Source organism: Balaenoptera ricei, chromosome 1, assembly GCF_028023285.1.
Source record: "Balaenoptera ricei isolate mBalRic1 chromosome 1, mBalRic1.hap2, whole genome shotgun sequence".
Taxonomy (NCBI): Eukaryota; Metazoa; Chordata; class Mammalia; order Artiodactyla; family Balaenopteridae; genus Balaenoptera; species Balaenoptera ricei.
This window is the reverse complement of record NC_082639.1, coordinates 38,987,185-39,006,257: the sequence shown is the minus strand read 5'-3', so window position 1 is coordinate 39,006,257 and position 19,073 is coordinate 38,987,185. Positions and strand designations below refer to the sequence as shown.

The 19,073-nt window shown below is 43.9% G+C and overlaps 1 protein-coding gene across 3 annotated transcripts; it reads right to left on the bottom strand.

Moving 5' to 3' along the window:
- Positions 1–388: 388 nt before the first annotated feature.
- LOC132365347 (putative inactive cytochrome P450 family member 4Z2) lies at positions 389–18,466 on the bottom strand. 3 transcript variants are annotated; one of them, XR_009503079.1, is made up of 5 exons: positions 18,194–18,466; positions 14,801–14,893; positions 12,854–12,968; positions 4,876–5,030; positions 389–1,693 (listed from the first exon to the last, which is right to left on the bottom strand). XR_009503079.1 is itself a non-coding variant. In XM_059922062.1 (5 exons), exons 2-5 carry the CDS (start codon positions 14,812–14,814, stop codon positions 1,683–1,685), a joined length of 258 nt encoding a protein of 85 aa, XP_059778045.1. In that variant the 5' UTR covers positions 14,815–14,893; positions 18,194–18,466; the 3' UTR covers positions 729–1,682. The 3 variants fall into 3 exon arrangements, 1 of the variants encoding a protein (XP_059778045.1); XM_059922062.1 differs by having other exon boundaries at positions 729–1,693; positions 12,854–12,931; XR_009503078.1 differs by lacking the exons at positions 12,854–12,968; positions 14,801–14,893 and having other exon boundaries at positions 732–1,693.
- Positions 18,467–19,073: the final 607 nt, after the last annotated feature.

Below are 19,073 nucleotides of genomic sequence, written 5' to 3'. Positions count from 1 at the left end.
CAGTAGTAAAAAGAAAGTGACAAGAAAGTAAAAGGAAAATGAAACAGAAAGCGCCTGGATGGGAAAAATTAAAAGACATGTTGATTCCCGTATTTTGTACATGTAGCTTTTGTGTGAGCATAGGGATGGTAAAATTGCATGGATTATGGGCCTTAGGGGATCTAGAATAGAGGTAGAGAAAAGAATTTTCTCCAGTTGGAAGGCAGCAATAAATCACTTTATGATGCTGGAAAAGCTAAAACACCGACCAGATGTAGGTATAATTGAAACAGAAAGATAGGGAAAAAGAGAGTAAAAGTTGACTCTGAGTTGTCTAGTTTGAGCAACTAGGCACATGGAATATTATGTAGGTAATAAACATTACAATGAATAGTGTGTGAAAAATACCATTGCTCTGAATTAAAAAGAGGAAACTTCTATATACTAGGTAATAGCGCAGATCCTCATGAACAAGTAATGGGAGAGATCTCAGAGAAAACTGGAGTTATTGCTTCAATATAGTGGTTAAGAGCACAGACCCTGGAGTTTAACTACTTGGGTTCAAATCCTGGCTCCACCATTTACCTGTGGTAAAATTTCACCTCTTTGTGCCTCAGTTTCTCTAAAATGTACATAATACTATGACCTTCATGGCAGAACTGAAAGGATTGAAAGGATTAAATGAGTTAATACATGAAAAACATATAGAACAATGCTTACCACCTAGAAAGTGCTATATAACTGTTTGCTTTTTTATTACAGAAATAAAGCTGATTTTGTAGGAAACAATTAATTGCTGTTGGGCAACTATAGTAGCACAGCTGCAATAAAATACTGCTACAGTTTAATTGGACTACTACAGCTGCCCAAATCAAAGCCAGCACTTGAAAGAGCATTAAGATTAGAGGAAGCTGTAGATAAAACACCCAACATAGTCAAAGATAAATTTTGGCCTATTCCTTTATATGTCTGTAGCATCATCTTTTCCAATCTGTCTTGCATTCCACCAGCAGATTCATTTTTCTAAAAAATGAACTATAATCATGCCACCCATCTGAGGTGTCTTATATATCAGTCTCTTGCTTGATCAAGAAAGGCTGAACACTAGCTGGGCCTTCAGAGAGCTCTGTGATCTGGCTATGCCAGGGCTCCAGGTGTAGTCCCATAGCTTCCCTCTGTGGCTCCTGGAGACTGGTGGGTTGTAGGAGCTGCTCTAGTGACACGCTGGCGGGTGCGTATAGGGAGGGGAGAAGGCAGGCTGCCTGCAGCTTCATATCTGTTCTTCAATCTGCCTCTGATGCTACCTCTTTCATCTTTACAAATCTCCTAGTCTGTCAAGGTTCAACACTGAAGCCGTGATGCTTCATTAAGTCCCCCTGGCCTACCCCTCAGTCTGTGTGGCGGAATTCTGAGGATTTTGCACCTTTGCACCTTGATAATCCAGTGCCAGTTTGGGGGTTCTGAGAGCTCTCTCCTTTTTCTCTCTTTCTGAGAAATAAAAACTCCTGTGGCCTGAGGCATCACAGATTCTAAGGACAAATGTCAGTGAGAGACATGAGTGAGTTAAGACGTTTCAGGACCTGCAGTTCAGGAGCGTCCATCTGGAGAGGTTATGCATCTGTTGAGAACATGGGACAGGACTGGGGAGGGCGGGTCGAGGTGGAAGCATTCCTTGCCGCACAGTGTGGTGAAGGGCGTCTGGCTCAGCTGTTCTCTAGGTGGAAGCACAGAGGGAAGACGGAGGAAAGGTAGGCAGTTAGCCATTGTATTGAAAGCCCAGGCTTATTCCACTTCTGTAACTGGAAACGATTTTTTTCTTTACCCAAAGTGGACTTCTGATGTACCAAATACCTCTTTTTTTTAAGGAAAAGATAAATGTGAGCATGATCCAATTTTCACACGTGTGACTGGAAGGTTTTTTTTTTTTTTCTTTCCTCTCTCATATATAAGGGTCTTGCCCTGAGACATATCTACTCAGAGTCTAGAAGAGGTATTTGTATACCCATGTTCATTGCGACATTATTCACAATAGAAGCAACCTAAGAGTCCATTTGTGGATGAAGGGATAAGCAAACTGTGGTATATATATACAGTGGGATATCAGCCAGCCTTAAAAAGCAAGGAAATTCTTACAGTTGCTACAACATGGATAAACCTTGAGGACATTATGCTAAGTAAAATAAACCAGTCACAAAAATACAAATACATTATGATTTCACTTGTATGAGGTATTTAGGGTAGCCAAAATCATAAAGACAGGAAATATAATGGTAGTTGCCAGGGGCTGGGGAAAGGCAAATGGGGAGTTAATGTTTAATGGATGTAGAATTTCAGATTTACAAGATGAAAGGTTATGGGATGGATGGTGGTAATGGTTACACAGCAATGTGAAGGTATTTAATACCATTGCTGTACACTTGAAAATGGTTAAGATGGTAAATCTTATAAACTCTCACACCTAAGGTCAATTAATCTTTGACAAAGGAGACAAGACTATACAATGGAGAAAAGACAGTCTCTGCAGCAAGTGGTGCTGGGAAAGTTGGACAGCCACATGTAAATCAATGAAGTTAGGACACTCCCTCACACCATACACAAAAATAAACTCAAAATGGCTTAAAGACTTAAATATAAGACATGATACCATAAAACTCCTAGAAGAGAATATAGGCAAAACATTCTCTCACATAAACCATAGCAACGTTTTCTTAGGTCAGTATCCCTTGACAATAAAAATAAAAGTAAAAATAAACAAATTGGACCTAATCAAACTTATAAGATTTTGCACAGTAAAGGAAACCATAAACAAAACGAAAAGACAACCTATGGACTGGGAGAAAATACTTGCAAATGATGTGACCAACGAGGGCTTAATTTCCAAAATATACAAACAGCTCGTACAACTCAATAACAAAAAAACCCACAACCCAATCCAAAAATGAGCAGAACTATTTACAATAGCCAGGACATGGAGGCAACCTAAGTGTCCATCAACAGGTGAATGGATAAAGAAGATGTGGCACATATATACAATGGAATATTACTCAGCCATAAAAAGGAATGAAATTGAGTTATTTGTAGTGAGGTGGATGGACCTAGAGTCTGTCATACAGAGTGAAGTAAGTCAGAAAGAGAAAAACAAATACCATATGCTAACACATATATATGGAATCTAAAAAAAAAAGGTTCTGAAGAACCTAGGGGCAGGACAGGAATAAAGATACAGACGTAGAGAATGGACCTGAGGACACGGTGAGGGGGAAGGGTAAGCTGGGTCGAAGTGAGAGAGTGGCATGGACATATATACATACCAAATGTAAAATAGATAGCTAGTGGGAAGCAGCTGCATGGCACAGGGAGATCAGCTCGGTGCTTTGTGTCCATCTAGAGGGGTGGGATAGGGAGGGTGGGAGGGAGATGCAAGAGGGAGGAGATATGGGGATATGGGTAAATGTATAGCTGATTCACTTTGTTATATGGCAGAAACTAACACACCATTGTGAAGCAATTATACTCCAATAAAGATGTTAAAAAGAAAATGAGCAGAAGATCTAAATAGACATTTCTCCAAAGAAGACATACAGATGGCCAATAGGCACATGAAAAGATGCTCAACATCGCTAATTATTAGAGAAATACAAATCAAGACTACAATGAGGTACCACCTCACACTGGTCAGAATGACCATTATTATTATTTTTTTAACATCTTTATTGGAGTATAATTGCTTCACAATGGTGTGTTAGCCTCTGCCATATAACAAAGTAAATCAGCTATACATACACACACATTGCCATATCTCCTCCCTCTTGCGTCTCCCTCTCACCCCTCTAGGTGGACACAAAGCACTGAGCTGATCTCCCTGTGCTATGCGGCTGCTTCCCACTAGTTATCTATTTTACATTTGGTATGTATATATGTCCATGCCACTCTCTCACTTCGACCCAGCTTACCCTTCCCCCTCACCGTGTCCTCAGGTCCATTCTCTACGTCTGCGTCTTTATTCCTGTCCTGCCCCTAGGTTCTTCAGAACCTTTTTGTTTTTTAGATTCCATATATATGTGTTAGCATATGGTATTTGTTTTTCTCTTTCTGACTTACTTCACTCTGTATGACAGACTCTAGGTCCATCCACCTCAGTACAAATAACTCAATTTCATTCCTTTTTATGGCTGAGTAATATTCCATTGTATATATGTGCCACATCTTCTTTATCCATTCACCTGTTGATGGACACTTAGGTTGCTTCCATGTCCTGGCTATTGTAAATAGAGCTGCAATGAACATTGCGGTACATGACTCTTTTTGAACTATGGTTTTCTCAGGGTATATGCCCAGTAGTGGGATTGCTGGGTCGTATGGTAGTTCTATTTTTAGTTTTTTAAGGAACCTCCATACTGTTCTCCATACCGTCTGTATCAATTTACATTCCCACCAACAGTGCTAGAGGGTTCCCTTTTCTCCACACCCTCTCCAGCATTTATTGTTTGTAGATTTTTTGATGAAGAATAGCCATCATTAAAAAGTCTACAAATAATAAATGATGAACCACACATGCATGCCCAGGACTTATTCAGAGGTCCTGCTTTGTCTTCCTACAGAAATTTGCTTCCCTTCACTTCAGTTGTTCTTCACAGCTGAAGCTGCTGCATAACAAATGAAGCAAAATATAGGGATGTTTGCTTATTAGTTCTAACTCTAAATATTACAATGCAGATACATACTCAATAATACAATCTCTCTACCTACAATTTATGTAGCATGTTCATTCAAAGGGTACAAATAAGCCTTTCTGAATGATGACCATGCCATAGGTCCATGGCAGACACAGAGTCTGTGTCTCAGACAATGGAATGCCTCACAGAGAACTCAGGTGATACGAAGCCCAGGACTAACCTGTGTACTGATGGACCACTTGGCTAGATTTAGAAAAGATGTGGCCTTGAGAGCTGAATTTGAAAATCAGGTCCTTGTGATACAAAAGGCTGTACATGTGTTGGTGGGTGAGTTTGGTAAGGTTGAACACTGCTTCCAGGTAGAATTGGAAGGTCCTGGAATAGGCAAGATGGGACAACATATTAGTGGGTGACAAGTACTTTCCTTTGGCCACTGACTTGTCAGTCTGGATGTTGCCCTGCTGGCTGAAGGCACACTTCACAATGGTGTCCAGGGCCTTCAAGGAGACTTGTTCAAAGATCTCCAGGTGTGGGTCTTGGGCAATGATCCTTCCCATTTGTCCTGGGGCTGGAGATGAAGATCATGATTATATACATGCCCATCTGCTCCTAATTTCTAAGTTCTTTTGTGTCCCTTGGTTCAGGATGTGCTCTTCCAAGTTATGGAGGCTTGAGTTTGAACCCAGCTCTGCTTCTAATCTGTCTTACAACCGTAAACAAACTGCTTAATCTCTACATCTCAATGTCCTTAACAGTAAAATGGGGATAATAATACCAAAGTCGTAAGACTGTAGTATTGGGTGGGCCAAAAGATTCGTTCTTTTTTTTCTGTAAGATGGCTCTAGTAGCACTTAGTTGTCTTTAACTTCATTCGAAACAATTTTGTTAGATTGTATGTGACAGCTGTCTTTTCAGAGTGCATTTAAAATAAGACTTTTCAAAATTGGTGAATTTTTGTGTAGCCATTTTAATATTGAAAGTGGAAGAAAAAAAGCAACATTTTATGCTTTATTATTTCAAGAACGGTAAAAATGCAAAAAGATTTGTGCAGTGTATAGAGAAGGTGCTGTGACTGATTGAATGTGTCAAAAGTGGTTTGCGAAGTTTGGTGCTGGAGATTTCTCGCTGGACGATGCTCCATGGTGGGGTAGACCAGCTGAAGTCGATAACGATCAAATCAAAACAATAATTGAGAACAGTCAATGTTATACCACGCGGGAGATAGCCAACATACTCAAACTATCCAAATCAAGCGTTGAAAGTCATTTGCACCAGCCTGGTTATGTTCATTGCTTTGATATTTGGGTTCCACCTAAGTTAAGCAAAAAAAACCTTCTTGACCATATTTCCACATGTGATTCTCTACTGAAACGTAATGAAAACGTTCCATTTTTAAAACAAATTGTGACAGGCGATGAATAGTGGATACTGTACAATAATGTGGAACAGAAGAGACCGTGGGGCAAGTGAAATGAACCACCACCAACCACACCAAAGGCCGGTCTTCATCCAAACAAGCTGATGTTGTGTATATGGTGGGATTGGAAGGGTGTCCTCTATTATGAGCTCCTTCTGGAAAACAAAACGGTTAATTCCAACAAGTACTGCTCCCAATTAGACCAACTGAAAGCAGCACTTGACGAAAAGCATCCAGAGTTAGTCAACAGAAAACGCATAATCTTCCATCAGGATAATGCAAGATCGCATGTTTCTTTGATGACCAGGCAAAAACTGTTACAGCTTGGCTGGGAAGTTCTGATTCATCTGCTGTATTCACCAGACATTGCACCTTTGGAGTTCCTTTTATTTCAGTCTTTACAAAAAATTCTCTTAGTGGAAAAAATTTCAATTCCCTGGAAGACTGTAAAAGGCACCTGGAACAGTTCTTTGCTCACAAAGACAAAAAGTTTGGGGAAGATGGAATTATGAAGTTGCCTGAAAAATGGCAGAAGGTAGTGGAACAAAAGGGTGAATACATTGTTCAATAAAGTTCTTGGCGAAAATGAGAAATGTGGCTTTTATTTTTACTTAAAAACCAAAGGCACTTTTTGGCCAACCCAATAGTATGAAAGGATAAAATGAGCCTGACATGTAGTAAGTGCTTAGTAAAGTATTTGCAATCACTGTATCTGTATGTGTATCTGTATTTTGCTTTGATTTTAATTTTAGAATAGGAGGTGGGCATGGTGACAAGTGTCAGAAATGATGGCGCTGTGGTGCACTGGAAACCAGGGGGCCAGTCAGAACTGGCTTAAATCCAAGTTTTGTCATATACTGAAACAAGACATATTTAGGTGATCTCATGCCTCTGAGTCCCTGCCTCATTAATACGTCTTTGCGACTACAGCTGAGGTCCTGTGTGTGGAATTACCTCACCCAGTGCCTGGCATCTAATGGGTGGGTGACCAATAAGGACCAACAACTGCTGTTGTTTCCTCAGTGTTTGAACCCTGTAAGTTGGTGGCAAACTGCATGAAAGCTTGGAAGCTTCTGTCTCCTTCAGTGCTTCACTGGACCCAGCCTACAGTACACAGAATTCAGCCTTTGGAAATCACAAGATCTTTCCTGGGAGTGAATGAGTTTTGTTGCTTCTCTGGGCTACCTGAGACATTAACAATTTGTAAATCACTTAGGCTTTAAGTTCTCACAGTCACCTCATTCAGGACAGCTAAACAGATCGAAACTCCAAGAGGAGGGGCTTGGAGACTTAAAACTGTCTTCTCTATGGGTCCTCTCGAAGGCCTGTGAATCTTCTCCTGACTCAGCTGAAGCTAAAGCTCCCCTTTAGCCTGACCACAGGGCTGTCCTCTGTCTGACATGCCATATCTATAAATCCTTTCCATTCTCCAAGCCCTAGCTCCAGTTGCTTATGAAGTCTTTCCTGATTGCTCCTGAGCAAGGACTCCCCGCCATGTGGGCATTCCTACTCCTATTTTGTCTGAGCCATAGATGTGATGCTTTGCTCTTCTGCCTTGTTTTCTCCCAGTGTGGTGAGTCTGCTGGACTCCGTCACTCCTTCATTCAAGTAACTCTCACTGAGCACCTACCCCAAACGCATCCCTGGAATAGGTGCTGGGTATATAAACATGGTAAGACAAGGGCCTTGCCTTCGTGATGCTCATGGCCCAAGAATCATATAACCCCATACAAATAGCTGTGAGCATAGTTCTGAGGGAGCTCAGAGTCTCTTGTACCATGTGCTTGGTAGCACCTCAGTCCAGAGGCCTGGTAGGAATGCTGTCTCCTCCTCTTACCAGCTTCATCTGTATTTTATCAGATATCATGGTGATGAAAATTTTCAGAATGTGATGTTGAAGCCAGGTCTTACAATCTGGCGGTACTGTAGCCACTTAGAACTATGCAGGGTCACCAGTCCTCGACCTTATGAAATGAGAAGGGCAAATACTCAGATTGCAGCCGAGGGAAATGAGGAGAGACTGGTGCCCAGGCAACAATCCTCTGTCTATGGCCCTGGAGGGGAGAAGTCAGAGTGAACAGAGCTCGAAAGAGTGAATGAGGGTGAGTAGACCTTACATTTTGGGAGTTAGGTCCAAACCATGTTCAATTAACTAGTAATTTCACATCTTAGTCATTTTATTCAGCTGGACTCTGAGCTGCTGCTCAAAACCAGGGTGGCATCTCCTTCTCTAAATGCACCGTGGGACCTGGAACAGTGGCGCCTCTCTTCAGACCCTTGTTCTTTGAACAACCTGACTTTATTGCAGCAAGTGACAGTGGCTTCTGAGGCTCGTGCACATGCTTTCCCTTCCCACGGTTTGACTGTTCCGTAGATTCCATAAGCCAATAGATTATCTTTTTGCCTAGTTTAAGTTGTGTTTTTCTCACTTATAATTGAAATAGTCATGATTAAAACAAAACTTATGAGAGTTGCACTTTTAAAAGATCACTGTACAGTTTCCCCTTCTTTGCCCCTTTAGCTCTGGCCACTGCTGTGGTATCAACTCCGTGTGGGCCAGTTTCACTTGGGCACAGCTGCACAGCCCTCTGCTGGTGCCCACACTACTGGTGAGCTGTGTTGTTGTTGATGCCGGGGTGTGAGATGCTTGAGACCTGCTCAGTGTCTATGAAGGTATAACCGGGTACAAGGAAATTAACTCATTAAGACACAAACCCTTGAGCAATCAGAACTGAGAGTTGGTAAATAAATCCATCTCCCTTCCTTGCCTACATAGGTAGCCCTAAGAAGCTTTAAAACTTATAAGTCCTCTCCAAAGATGGTCCCATAACATCAAACAATCAGTCAACCTTGATGCTAAGCACTGATCAGATCAGTCACACACTCTTGACCGGTTTTCCTCGGCACGCTGCCCCAATTCCTTTCCCCCTTATTCCTGCTACCGTGGATTGTGCTCTCTAAATGAAACAGCAACACATATGGCTTGCCTCAGTCTCTGCTTTCAGGGGAACCTAGGGGAAGACGCTTTGGCGGTCAAGCAAAGCATAGATTGGATCATGGTGAGAGTGGATGCAGAAGACCAGTTAGGAAGAGACCAGGAAGGAAAAGGCTTGAACTTACTTAGGTTCTTGCAATAGGATGGAGAAAAGTAAATGGATTCATATAATAAGGTAAAGGAGAGAGGGGAATCAAAGATGATACTGTCTCAGGACTAAGAGAATGCATGGCTGGTTCTTTATCTTTGGCCTTTGAGCTCCAAGTTCACTCTTGTATATACTCTGCTCTCTAATGCTGGGGCTGGGTCTCTGCCTACCATGTTTTATTTTATTTTATTTTTTTAACATCTTTATTGGAGTATAATTGCTCCACAATGGTGTGTTAGTTTCTGCTCTATAACAAAATGAATCAGTTATACATATACATATGCTCCCACATCTCTTCCCTCTTGCATCTCCCTCCCTCCCACTACCATGTTTTAATACTCCTTTTCCAGCTGGCTTCCTGATAGGTCCTGACAATAAGGAGGAAGAGAGAAGAGACTTCCTATCTGTTTTTCAGGTTCTCTCAGCATCACCCCAGCCTCCAGCTTCTTTGAGCACTCCCTGCACCAGCCATGCAACGTCCTCTCCTGAGACATCTGAACACAGCTGCACAGAGCTTCCCTGCTGGAGGTCTGAGCACCAGCCCTGCGGGCCCCTCCCCTGAGCTCTTACTTTCTGATAATCTCATCTCTGCCCTTTGTTACCTCAGCCCTAAGGGTGGTAACCGCTTCCCCTGGGTTACCTCACTGTACTCTTTTTTTCCCTCTTTCAGTCTTGCAAAACCTGTATTAACAACTACCTGTATTTCTTTTTTCTGTCTGAAATACCTAGTGTGATTTCTGTTATCCTGACTGGTCCTTAAATGTTACAGTTGCATTCTTGTAAGCTAAATGCACAACTGATGAGACCCTACTGTGTGCATCATGTAAATAAAAGAAAATTCATTTTCTCTTTTGAAAAAATACATTAAACAACATGTTTCTAACAATCACAAGCAGCTCTCCCTATTTCCTTCCCGCATTCAGCCCCGAACTTCTGAAATGCACACAAATGGAATCTTTGCAAATTAAGTATTGATTTCCCACTGACTGACACACTCTTTCCAGAATGACTTTCTTTCCCTATTGAAGTATTTTCATAGAAAATAGTTTTATGATATTATACCAAGCATAAAAATACATGCTAATCTAGAGGCTTAAAAAACTCCTTTCCGGAATTGGAAAAATAGAGAAAAAGAGTACATTAAGGGGAAAACCTTCTGGCAAGGGATACCATCTTGTTCCCATGAATGGAGAAAGGGTATAATTGTCAACTATTCTTACTGCACAGGTAGAAAGGTACTTTCTTCCCTGTTTCCAAAAGAGGTCAGAATAGGCCATGCAGCAATAAGAATGCTATTTTCAAGGAGGAAAAAAACACAGGCAACCACAAATTCTGAAAATAAAGCCAGTAAATGTCTCAGGCTCCCATAGGAAATGAAACAATTGATTGCCCACTCTATGTCTGGCACTGTGATATGTCTTTGCCTGCATTCTGTCATTTCTTCTTCTCAACAACCTTCTGAAGGATGTTTTGTTATGCTCAGTTCGACAGGAAAAAACTGAAGCTGATGGAGGAATTCACTCAGCTATTAGGAAAGGGAGCCAGGATTTGAAATCAAACATGATTCTGATTCTAAAGCCAGTGACCTGTTCTTCTGTTGTGACCTGCGGGGTTTCTGGAGGTAAAAGCTTTAGTCTGGACAGATGTACCCAACTAGATATCCCTTGCCATTTGACAGCAGTAGGGGTGGCTAAAATTACTTTATTGGGGCCCGTCCATTTTGGCAATAGTTGGTCTTGGCAGGACCCCCTCTTTCCAGGTTTTAAGAAGAACTTGGTCCCCAGGGTTTATTTGTGAAGGAACTGCTCCTTCCTCTGCAGTTTTAGTGGGAGCTGGCAGTGTCTTGTGGGCCTAGTCCTGGAGTGCTTTCTGAACCTGTCCTAGTTTAATAATATATCTCAGGGCCTGGTTCACTTCCTCATCCAGTAGAATGGCAGTAGTAAGAAAGGGCCTCCCGTAGGTCATTTCAAATGGGCTAAGTCTCAGACCACCCCTGGGGGCTACATGGGCCCTGAGGAGTGCAATAGGGAGCAAGTTGGTCCAGGGTCATGAGTGTCTTGGCAGAGCTTTGCTAAGGTTTTCTTTAAAGGATGGTTCATTTCCTCTACCTTCCCTGAAGACTGGGGGTGCCAAGAGGAGTGTAGCTCATAGATCCTATCCTTAGGGCCGTTGTGAGCCCCTGTGTGATTTTGGCTCTAAAAGAGGACACGTTAATTGCTCTGGAGGGACTTTGGAAGTCCAAACCGGGGAATTATTTCTTTTAAAAGGGACTTACAGACTTCCATAGACTTTTCAGATAGAGTGGGGAAGGCTTCAACCCATCCTGTGAAAGTATCAACAAATACCAGAAGGTATTTATATCCTGATCGTGGGGGCATTTGGGTGAAATCTAACTGCCAGTCTTCCCCCGGATATGTCCCTCGGTGTTGAAGTGGCCTGAGTAATGAAGGGGGGATTGGATGGGCCTGTGGGTTATTACGGGCACATAAATCACAGGCAAATGTTACTTGTTTTACTGTTCTTTTAAGCCCCTTTCCTGAAAAAGCCTTTTGCATCAAGTTCCATAGTGCATCCCTCCCATAGTGGGTGGCATCATGTAAGCTCTTGGTGAGTTTCCATTGTTGGGCTTCAGGGATTAGAACCTTATCCTCCTTTATATACCAGCCTGTGCTTCCCTTCTCATAGCCCCATTTCTCAGCATTTTCTTGTTCCTGTGGGGAATACTGGCGAAGGCTAGGGAGTTCGGAGGAGCCAATCACTAGAGCCATAACTTGCTCAGCTTCCTGCAGTCGAGCTGCCTGTTTTGCAATTTGATCAGCTTTGCTGTTCCCTTGGCTCACAGAAGACTGCTCCCTCTGATGGCCCCTACAGTGGATTACTGCCACCTGAGTAGGAAGCTGCACTGCTTCTAAAAGAGCCAGGATCAAATCTTTATTATGTTTTTTGTTTGTTTGTTTGTTTTTGTTTGTTTTGTTGTTGTTGTTTTGGCTGTGTTGGGTCTTCGTTGCTGCGTGCGGGCTTTCTCTAGTTGTGGCAAGCAGGGGCTACTCTTCGTTGTGGTGTGCGGGCTTCTCATTGCGGTGGCTTCTCTTGTTGCGGAGCACAGGCTCTAGGCGCGTGGGCTTCAGTAGTTGTGGCATGTGGGCTCAGTAGTTGTGGCTCACGGGCTCAGTAGTTGTGGCTCGCTGACTCTAGAGCGCAGGCTCAGTAGTTGTGGCTCACGGGTTTAGTTGCTCTGCGGCATGTGGGATCTTCCCTGACCAGGGATCGAACCCTTGTCCCCTGCAGTGGCAGGTGAATGCTTAACCACTGTGCTACCAGGGGAGTCCTTTATTTTGTTTTATGGGGGAATTTCTAGCAGTTAATATTCTTCTTTCTTTCTGAATGGCAGCATGAGCACATAGCACGTGGAACCCATATTTAGAGTCAGTAAAAATATTTCTTTTCCTTCCCTAATTTCAAAGCTATCATTAATGCAATTAGTTCAGCCGTCTGGGCTGATGTTTGGTGTGGCAGGGTCTTGGTTTCTATGATGTCATCTGGACTAACTATGGCATAACCCGCCTTTCGGGTTCCCATTTCTACAAAACTGCTCCCATCAGTAAACCATTCGACCTCAGGGCTGTAAAGAGGCTCACCTAGAAGATCGGAGCTGCTGGAGTAAGTTCATTCTCTGGTCTCTATACACTGATGCAGTAAGTCTCCACTCTCGGCCTCTGGAAGCAGAGTTGCTGGGTTCAGAGTTAGGCACACCTTTAAGGTAATGTCAGGGATGTCCATTAGGAGGGCCTGATATCTTGTTAACCTTTCTCCAGTCAACCAATGATGTCCTTTAACTTCCAGCACAGATTGTACCTGATGAGGGGCTGACACATCAAAGTGTTGTCCCAGGGTAAGCTTGGAAGCCTCATTAACCAACAGGGCTGTGGCTGCTACTGCCCGCAGGCAGTTTGGCCATCCCAGCCCCACTGAGTCCAGTTGTTTTGAAAAGTAAGCCACTGGCCTCTGATCCGGTCCCAGCTTTTGGGTCAGGACTCCTAGTGCTATCTCTGACCTCTCGTGAACAAATAGGGTAAAGGGCTTGTCCAAATTTGGAAGCCCCAGTGCTACTCAATTCAGTCTTTAGAGTCTCAAAGGCCCGCTGGGGGTCTTTATTCCATTGAAGGAGTTCCCTTTCTCCTCCCTTTAGAGCCTCATATAGGGGTCTTGCTATAAGGCCATAATTTGGAATCCAGATACGACAGAATCCAGCCATCCCGACATCCCGAGAAAGCCTTGGAGTTGCCTCTTTGAGGTTGGAGATGGTAATGCACTAATTGCTGTTTTTTGATCTATGGCTAGGGCTCATGCCCCTGGGGTCAAAACAAATCCTAAATATTGAACCCGTTGCTGTGAGATCTGAGCCTTGGTTGGAGAGACTTTATATACCTTTCTTGCCAGAAAATTTAGGACCCTAATAGTATTTTGATCTGAATCTTGTTTGGTCTCACTATTTATCAATAAATCATCAACACCCTTCTCAAGGCTCAGTTCCCTTGCTAACGCATTTTCAGAAAGATGGAGGTTGCCCTGCAAACCCTGTGGAAGCACAGTTCCTGCATATTGATTAGCCCCCAGGGTGTCAGGGACTCTCCATTCAAAGGCAAAAACATATTGAGAGTCTGGATGCAGGGGAATATAGAAAAATGCATCCTTGAGGTTTAAAACAGAAAAATACTGAGCGCTCCCCGGCACTTGGGTGAGACGGGTCTATGGATTTGGCACCAGTGGGTGAATAGGGATGACTGCCTCATTCACTGCTCGTAAGTCTTGCACAAACTGATACTCCCCGTTAGGCTTCTGAACAGGGAGGATAGGGGTGTTGCAAGGGGATTGGCAGGGCCTAATGAGACGTGTTTTAGGAATTTGCTGAGCAGCGGGTGGATTCCCCTCAGGGCCTCAGGCTTTAAAGGATATTGTCTCTTCCAGGGGTATTTTTTCCCAGGCCTTAACCTTATTTTTATTGAGGGAACACATTTTGCTTGAGGTATCCCAAACTGCAGGATCTACTTGTTCTCTAATTTCTTTTCCTCTTTTTTTTTTTTTAACATCTTTATTGGAGTATAATTGCTTTACAATGGTGTGTTAGTTTCTGCTGTATAACAAAGTGAATCAGCTATACGTATACATATATCCCCATATCCCCTCCCTCTGGCATCTCTCTCCCACCCTCCCTATCCCACCCCTCTAGGTGGTCGCAAAGCACTGAGCTGATCTCCCTGTGCTATGCAGCTGCTTCCAACTAGCTATCTTTTTTACATTTGGTCGTGTATATATGTCCATGCCACTCTAATTTCTTGGTGGATGTCTTGGGGAATATTTTGATGCCCAACAGGTGGGTCATTTGGGGCTACTAATAGATGCATTCTCTGTTTGAATTCTTTACCTCCTTGGACTTCACCGTGTCCTAAGAATATACTAACTCCTAACTTATTCAGCAAGTCTCTTCTGAGGAGAGGGACAGGGCATTCTGGCATATACAAAAATGAGTGAGCAATAATAATGGACCCAATTCCGCAGGCAAGGGGAAACATAAATCGCCTTACCTTTGGCTGTCCATCAACTCCCATCACTGTACAGTCATGGCTGGAGAGGGGGCCGGCTGGGCCAAGTCAGAACAGAGCAGGTGGCTCCAGTGTCTACAAGAAATTCAGTTCCCCTACCTGCCATGTCAAGGGTGACCCGAGGCTCCGCTGGAGTGATGAGGATGGACTGAGTGGGATCTGCAGCCCAGCAGGCACTTGGGCCCTGTCAGTCGGTGTGCAGGAATCTATCATCCAAGAGATTTGCAAGGAACTGGGGCCGGTCGGGGTTGCCCCTCGGGCATCCCACAGGACAGTGCTCAGGACATTCCCTCTTCCAGTACCCCCCTTTCTGGCAAAGGAACACTGGTTTGGGCCCAGGCGGCTTCTTAATGGTCTGTCCAGGCTTCTTGGCCCTCCAGGGTCTCCTTGAGGTGGTGGGTGGATCAGAGCAGCCAAAAGCTGCCTTTTCTTTATTAGCCTCTCATCCTTATTGGCCTCCTCCGTTAAGTCTCCGTTGTTATAGACCTTGAAGGCCTCCTCTACCAAGTTTGACAGTGGGGTTTGGGGCCCAGCCTCAAGCTTTTGTAATTTTCTCCGGATATTAGGAGTAGGCTGGGTGATAAAATGCATGGCCAATAGTGTCCTCCCTTCTGTGGACTCAGGGTCTGTATTGGTGGACTTCATGAATGCTTCTGTCACCCGGCTCAGGAAGACAGCCGGGTTCTCATCTTTTTCCTGTGTAACCTCCTGGACCTTATCATCATTTACAGGCTTCACCATACACCTTTTCATTCCTTCTGATAGACAAGTAATATAATGTCTCATCCTAGCCTGGCCTACACGATCTTCACAGTCCCAGTGTGGGTCATGATCTGGGATTGCATCCCCACCCACCTGATAAATTTGGTGGTATGGACTGGTGGCCAGTAAGCCACCTGCGTGTTCCCTGGCCTTTCTCAGTATATGCTCCTTGTCATCTGGGGTGCAACAGTGGGCCAGAATAACCATGATGGCCTGCCAGGTGAGAGATCACTTAAAGGCACAGAAACTCACACAAGCTGTTATCAAAAGCAGCATTCCAGGACAACTTTGTTCTCTTATGAGAGAGAGAAACCAAATCCAATCTTGCATCAGCCTACTCTTAATAAAATCCATTTACCTAATTAAATTTAATCCAACCTTAGAAAATCCTGACCACATACAAAATTGTTTCCTCAGTGCAGTGTTCCTCTTCCGCAAACCTTCTGCAAATTTCTGTAGCCATAATTTGTCCCTCATTCTTTCCCCATTGAGAAATATCCTGCTCTAGGACAAGACCACCCTTTTTCCTTTCGACAAAATATATTTCCATTCCTCATACCTTCTTTTCTGAAAACACGCATCCTACTTTCCTTAAGCAACCATGAACTGTCTTATTTATTTATTTATTTATTTATTTTTGGCTGCTTTGGGTCTTCATTGCTGTGCGTGGCTTTCTCTAGTTGTGATGAACATGGGTTACTCTTCCTTGCGGTGTGCGGGCTTCTCATTGCTGTGGCCTCTCTTGTTGCAAAGCACGGGATCTAGGTGCACAAGCTTCAGTAGCTGTGGCTCACGGGCTTAGCTGCTCCACGGCATGTGGGATCTTCCTGGACCAGGGCTTGAACCTGTGTCCCCTAAATCCCATTGGCAGGCGGATTCTTAACCACTGAGCCACCAGCGAAGTCCCCCATGAACTTTTACGTAAGCATTCCGTATATTGGTAGAGAACATTTCAAGGCAGTATCAAATAGCTTAATTTCTCTCTCACAAGAAGGCAAAAGTACGTAAATTTAGACTTGTTTAGCAATTAATGTTCCAATATTTTACCTTATTTGAAATGTCCTGAATATTCAATTAGTTCCTATGATTTAATTTAGTTTCAAATTTACCAAAATTTGGAGAGACTTGTTTTAGATGGATGTTTCCAAAACGTAATTATTCCTATAGAGGTTATCAAAAACTTCTTATCCCAGTACTTTTACTTTAAAATTTAATGATATCAGGTTACTTTCCCTGTTGACACGTTTTATAACAGAAACAATATGCACTTATAGACTTCCAGGAACCTTAGGTACAATGAAAGTATTGTACTTAATGTTGATGGCTCTAAAGACAGGTCTGTATTAATTAAACTCACAAGCTTAAGTTAGACAAGTTAATTTCTACAGAACCAGAGATTTCATAGTTTTCCTGCTTGAATTTAAAATGGCCCTCTTTTTCTTTTTTCCCTCAGTCTGGGGGACTACAGATGGATCAGGTACTTCCTCAGAGCCCAGGCAGAATAGTTACATTGCAAAGGCAGAGGCGGAGATGCAAACCCCTTGATCCCAGGAAAGAATAGTTACATTGCAAAGGCAGAGGCCAGATGCAAGCCCCTTGATCCCAGGAAAGAATAGTTACATTGCAAAGGGAGAGGAGGGAAAAATGCAAGCTCCTGTCTTTTTTTTTTTGTTCTTTAAAATCCCACTAAGTAACCCAAGGCTAGAGTCTCAGGCTATGTGGGCTGTGTTTGTATTTCAAGGCTTAAGTGCTCCACCGTGGCCACAATGGCAGCAGAGACTTGCAGGAGCAGTTAGACAGAAAAAACTACATCACAAACAAAGATGGCAATCACAAAGCTTAAAGACACAAACAAGAAGTTTCAGGATAAAGTGGACGGAGTGTAGGGGTGAGGACCAAGGGAGAGGTAAAGGGAGGAGGGACAGAAAACAATGCCAGAAAAAGAGAAAGAGACAGAAAGAGAGAGATTGCCCTTTCAACCTGCCCCGTGGGTGTCTATTCAGGCACCAAACAGCGCTCTTCCAGAAAAGGCCAGTGAAGGAGGGAGCCCACGGGGGTGATTAAGCCCGGAAACCAGCCAGTTGTATGTTGTCTGTGGGACTCTCACCCACATGTACACCAGTATATAGAAATCTGCCCCTTCAGCCCGTTCCCAGTGGGACTTTTCTTGGCGGCAGGAAAATAAAGGTGAGAATATTGGGATGATAGGGCTTCCAGCCATTCCATGATATGAGGTTTGAACATCTATCACTCTCATAAATCTCTGGTCAGGGAGAGTCCTCTGGACCACGGTCTGCACGGCGTGAGGCGAGCCTCTCCCACCTCTGCCTGTCACCCGTCAAGGTGAGCCGTTGCTGGCCAGAGGGAGCAGGTCTCACAAGCTGAGAGGAGTGATGCTGTAGCTGCCTGACGTCCACTCTCTCGGAAGGACAGGACAGAAGGAGGAGAGGACAGAGAGAGGAGAGGACAGAAAGAGAAGTAGAGAGATTGCAGGAGAGGGAAAGGGACTAAGGGGAAAGGGAAAATGGTGAGGGAAAAAGGACGAAGGGAAGGGGGAAAGTGTTGCCTGAATGAGGGTACTGAAGCCCCCAGGGGCCAGGAAGGCAGACTTACCAAACGTGGTGACACTGAAACAAGAGGTTCAGGTGGCCGCTTGTCACCCACTGTGAAGCTGTGTTCGGTGGTCCCAGAGGTGCCCAGATCCTCCTCCCCGATAGGCACAAGGGCCCAACGTTTGGTGCCACAAAATATGTAACCGACCAGGGCTCTTGGCCTCCTCAATCAATAGAAATTGATCAGAGGCCAGATAAGAAATGCAGGCAAGGCTTTATTGGGGCCCCTGCTGCAGTGGGGGAGCGAGAACAAACAACAGGTTCCCTTGCTTGCTCGCTCCTTGGGCAGGGGGCGGGGGGAGCTTTTTCCTTATATGGGGTGAGGGTAGGGGTGTGTCCCGGGGTCGGGCCAGAGGGTAGCTTAGGTGTTTTTCCCACCCCTTAGGTGGTGTCGTGTGCAGGGGGCATGCGCAGCACCCTGCTTTTGCTCCCGACACCCTGTTTTTGCTCCTGACCCCCTGCTTTTGCTCTAGGCTCTTCAAAAGTGGCAGTTGGGGGTCAGAAGCAAAAGCAGGGTGCTGCCCATGCCCCCTGCACACGACAGCACCTAAGGGGTGGGCAATAAGTGGTGCTGGGAGGACTGGACAGCCACATGTAAAAGAATGAAATTAGCACACTCCCTAACACCCTACACAAAAATAAACTCCAAATGGATTAAAGACTTAAATGTAAGACCAGACACTATCAAACTCTTAGAGGAAAACATAGGAAAAACACTCTTTGACATAAACCACAACAAGATCTTTTTTGACCCACCTCTTAGAGTAATGGAAATAAAACCAAAAATAAACAAATGGGACTTAATTAAACTTAAAAACTTTTGCACAGCAAAGGAAACCATAAACAAGACAAAAAGACAACCCTCAGAATGGGAGAAAATA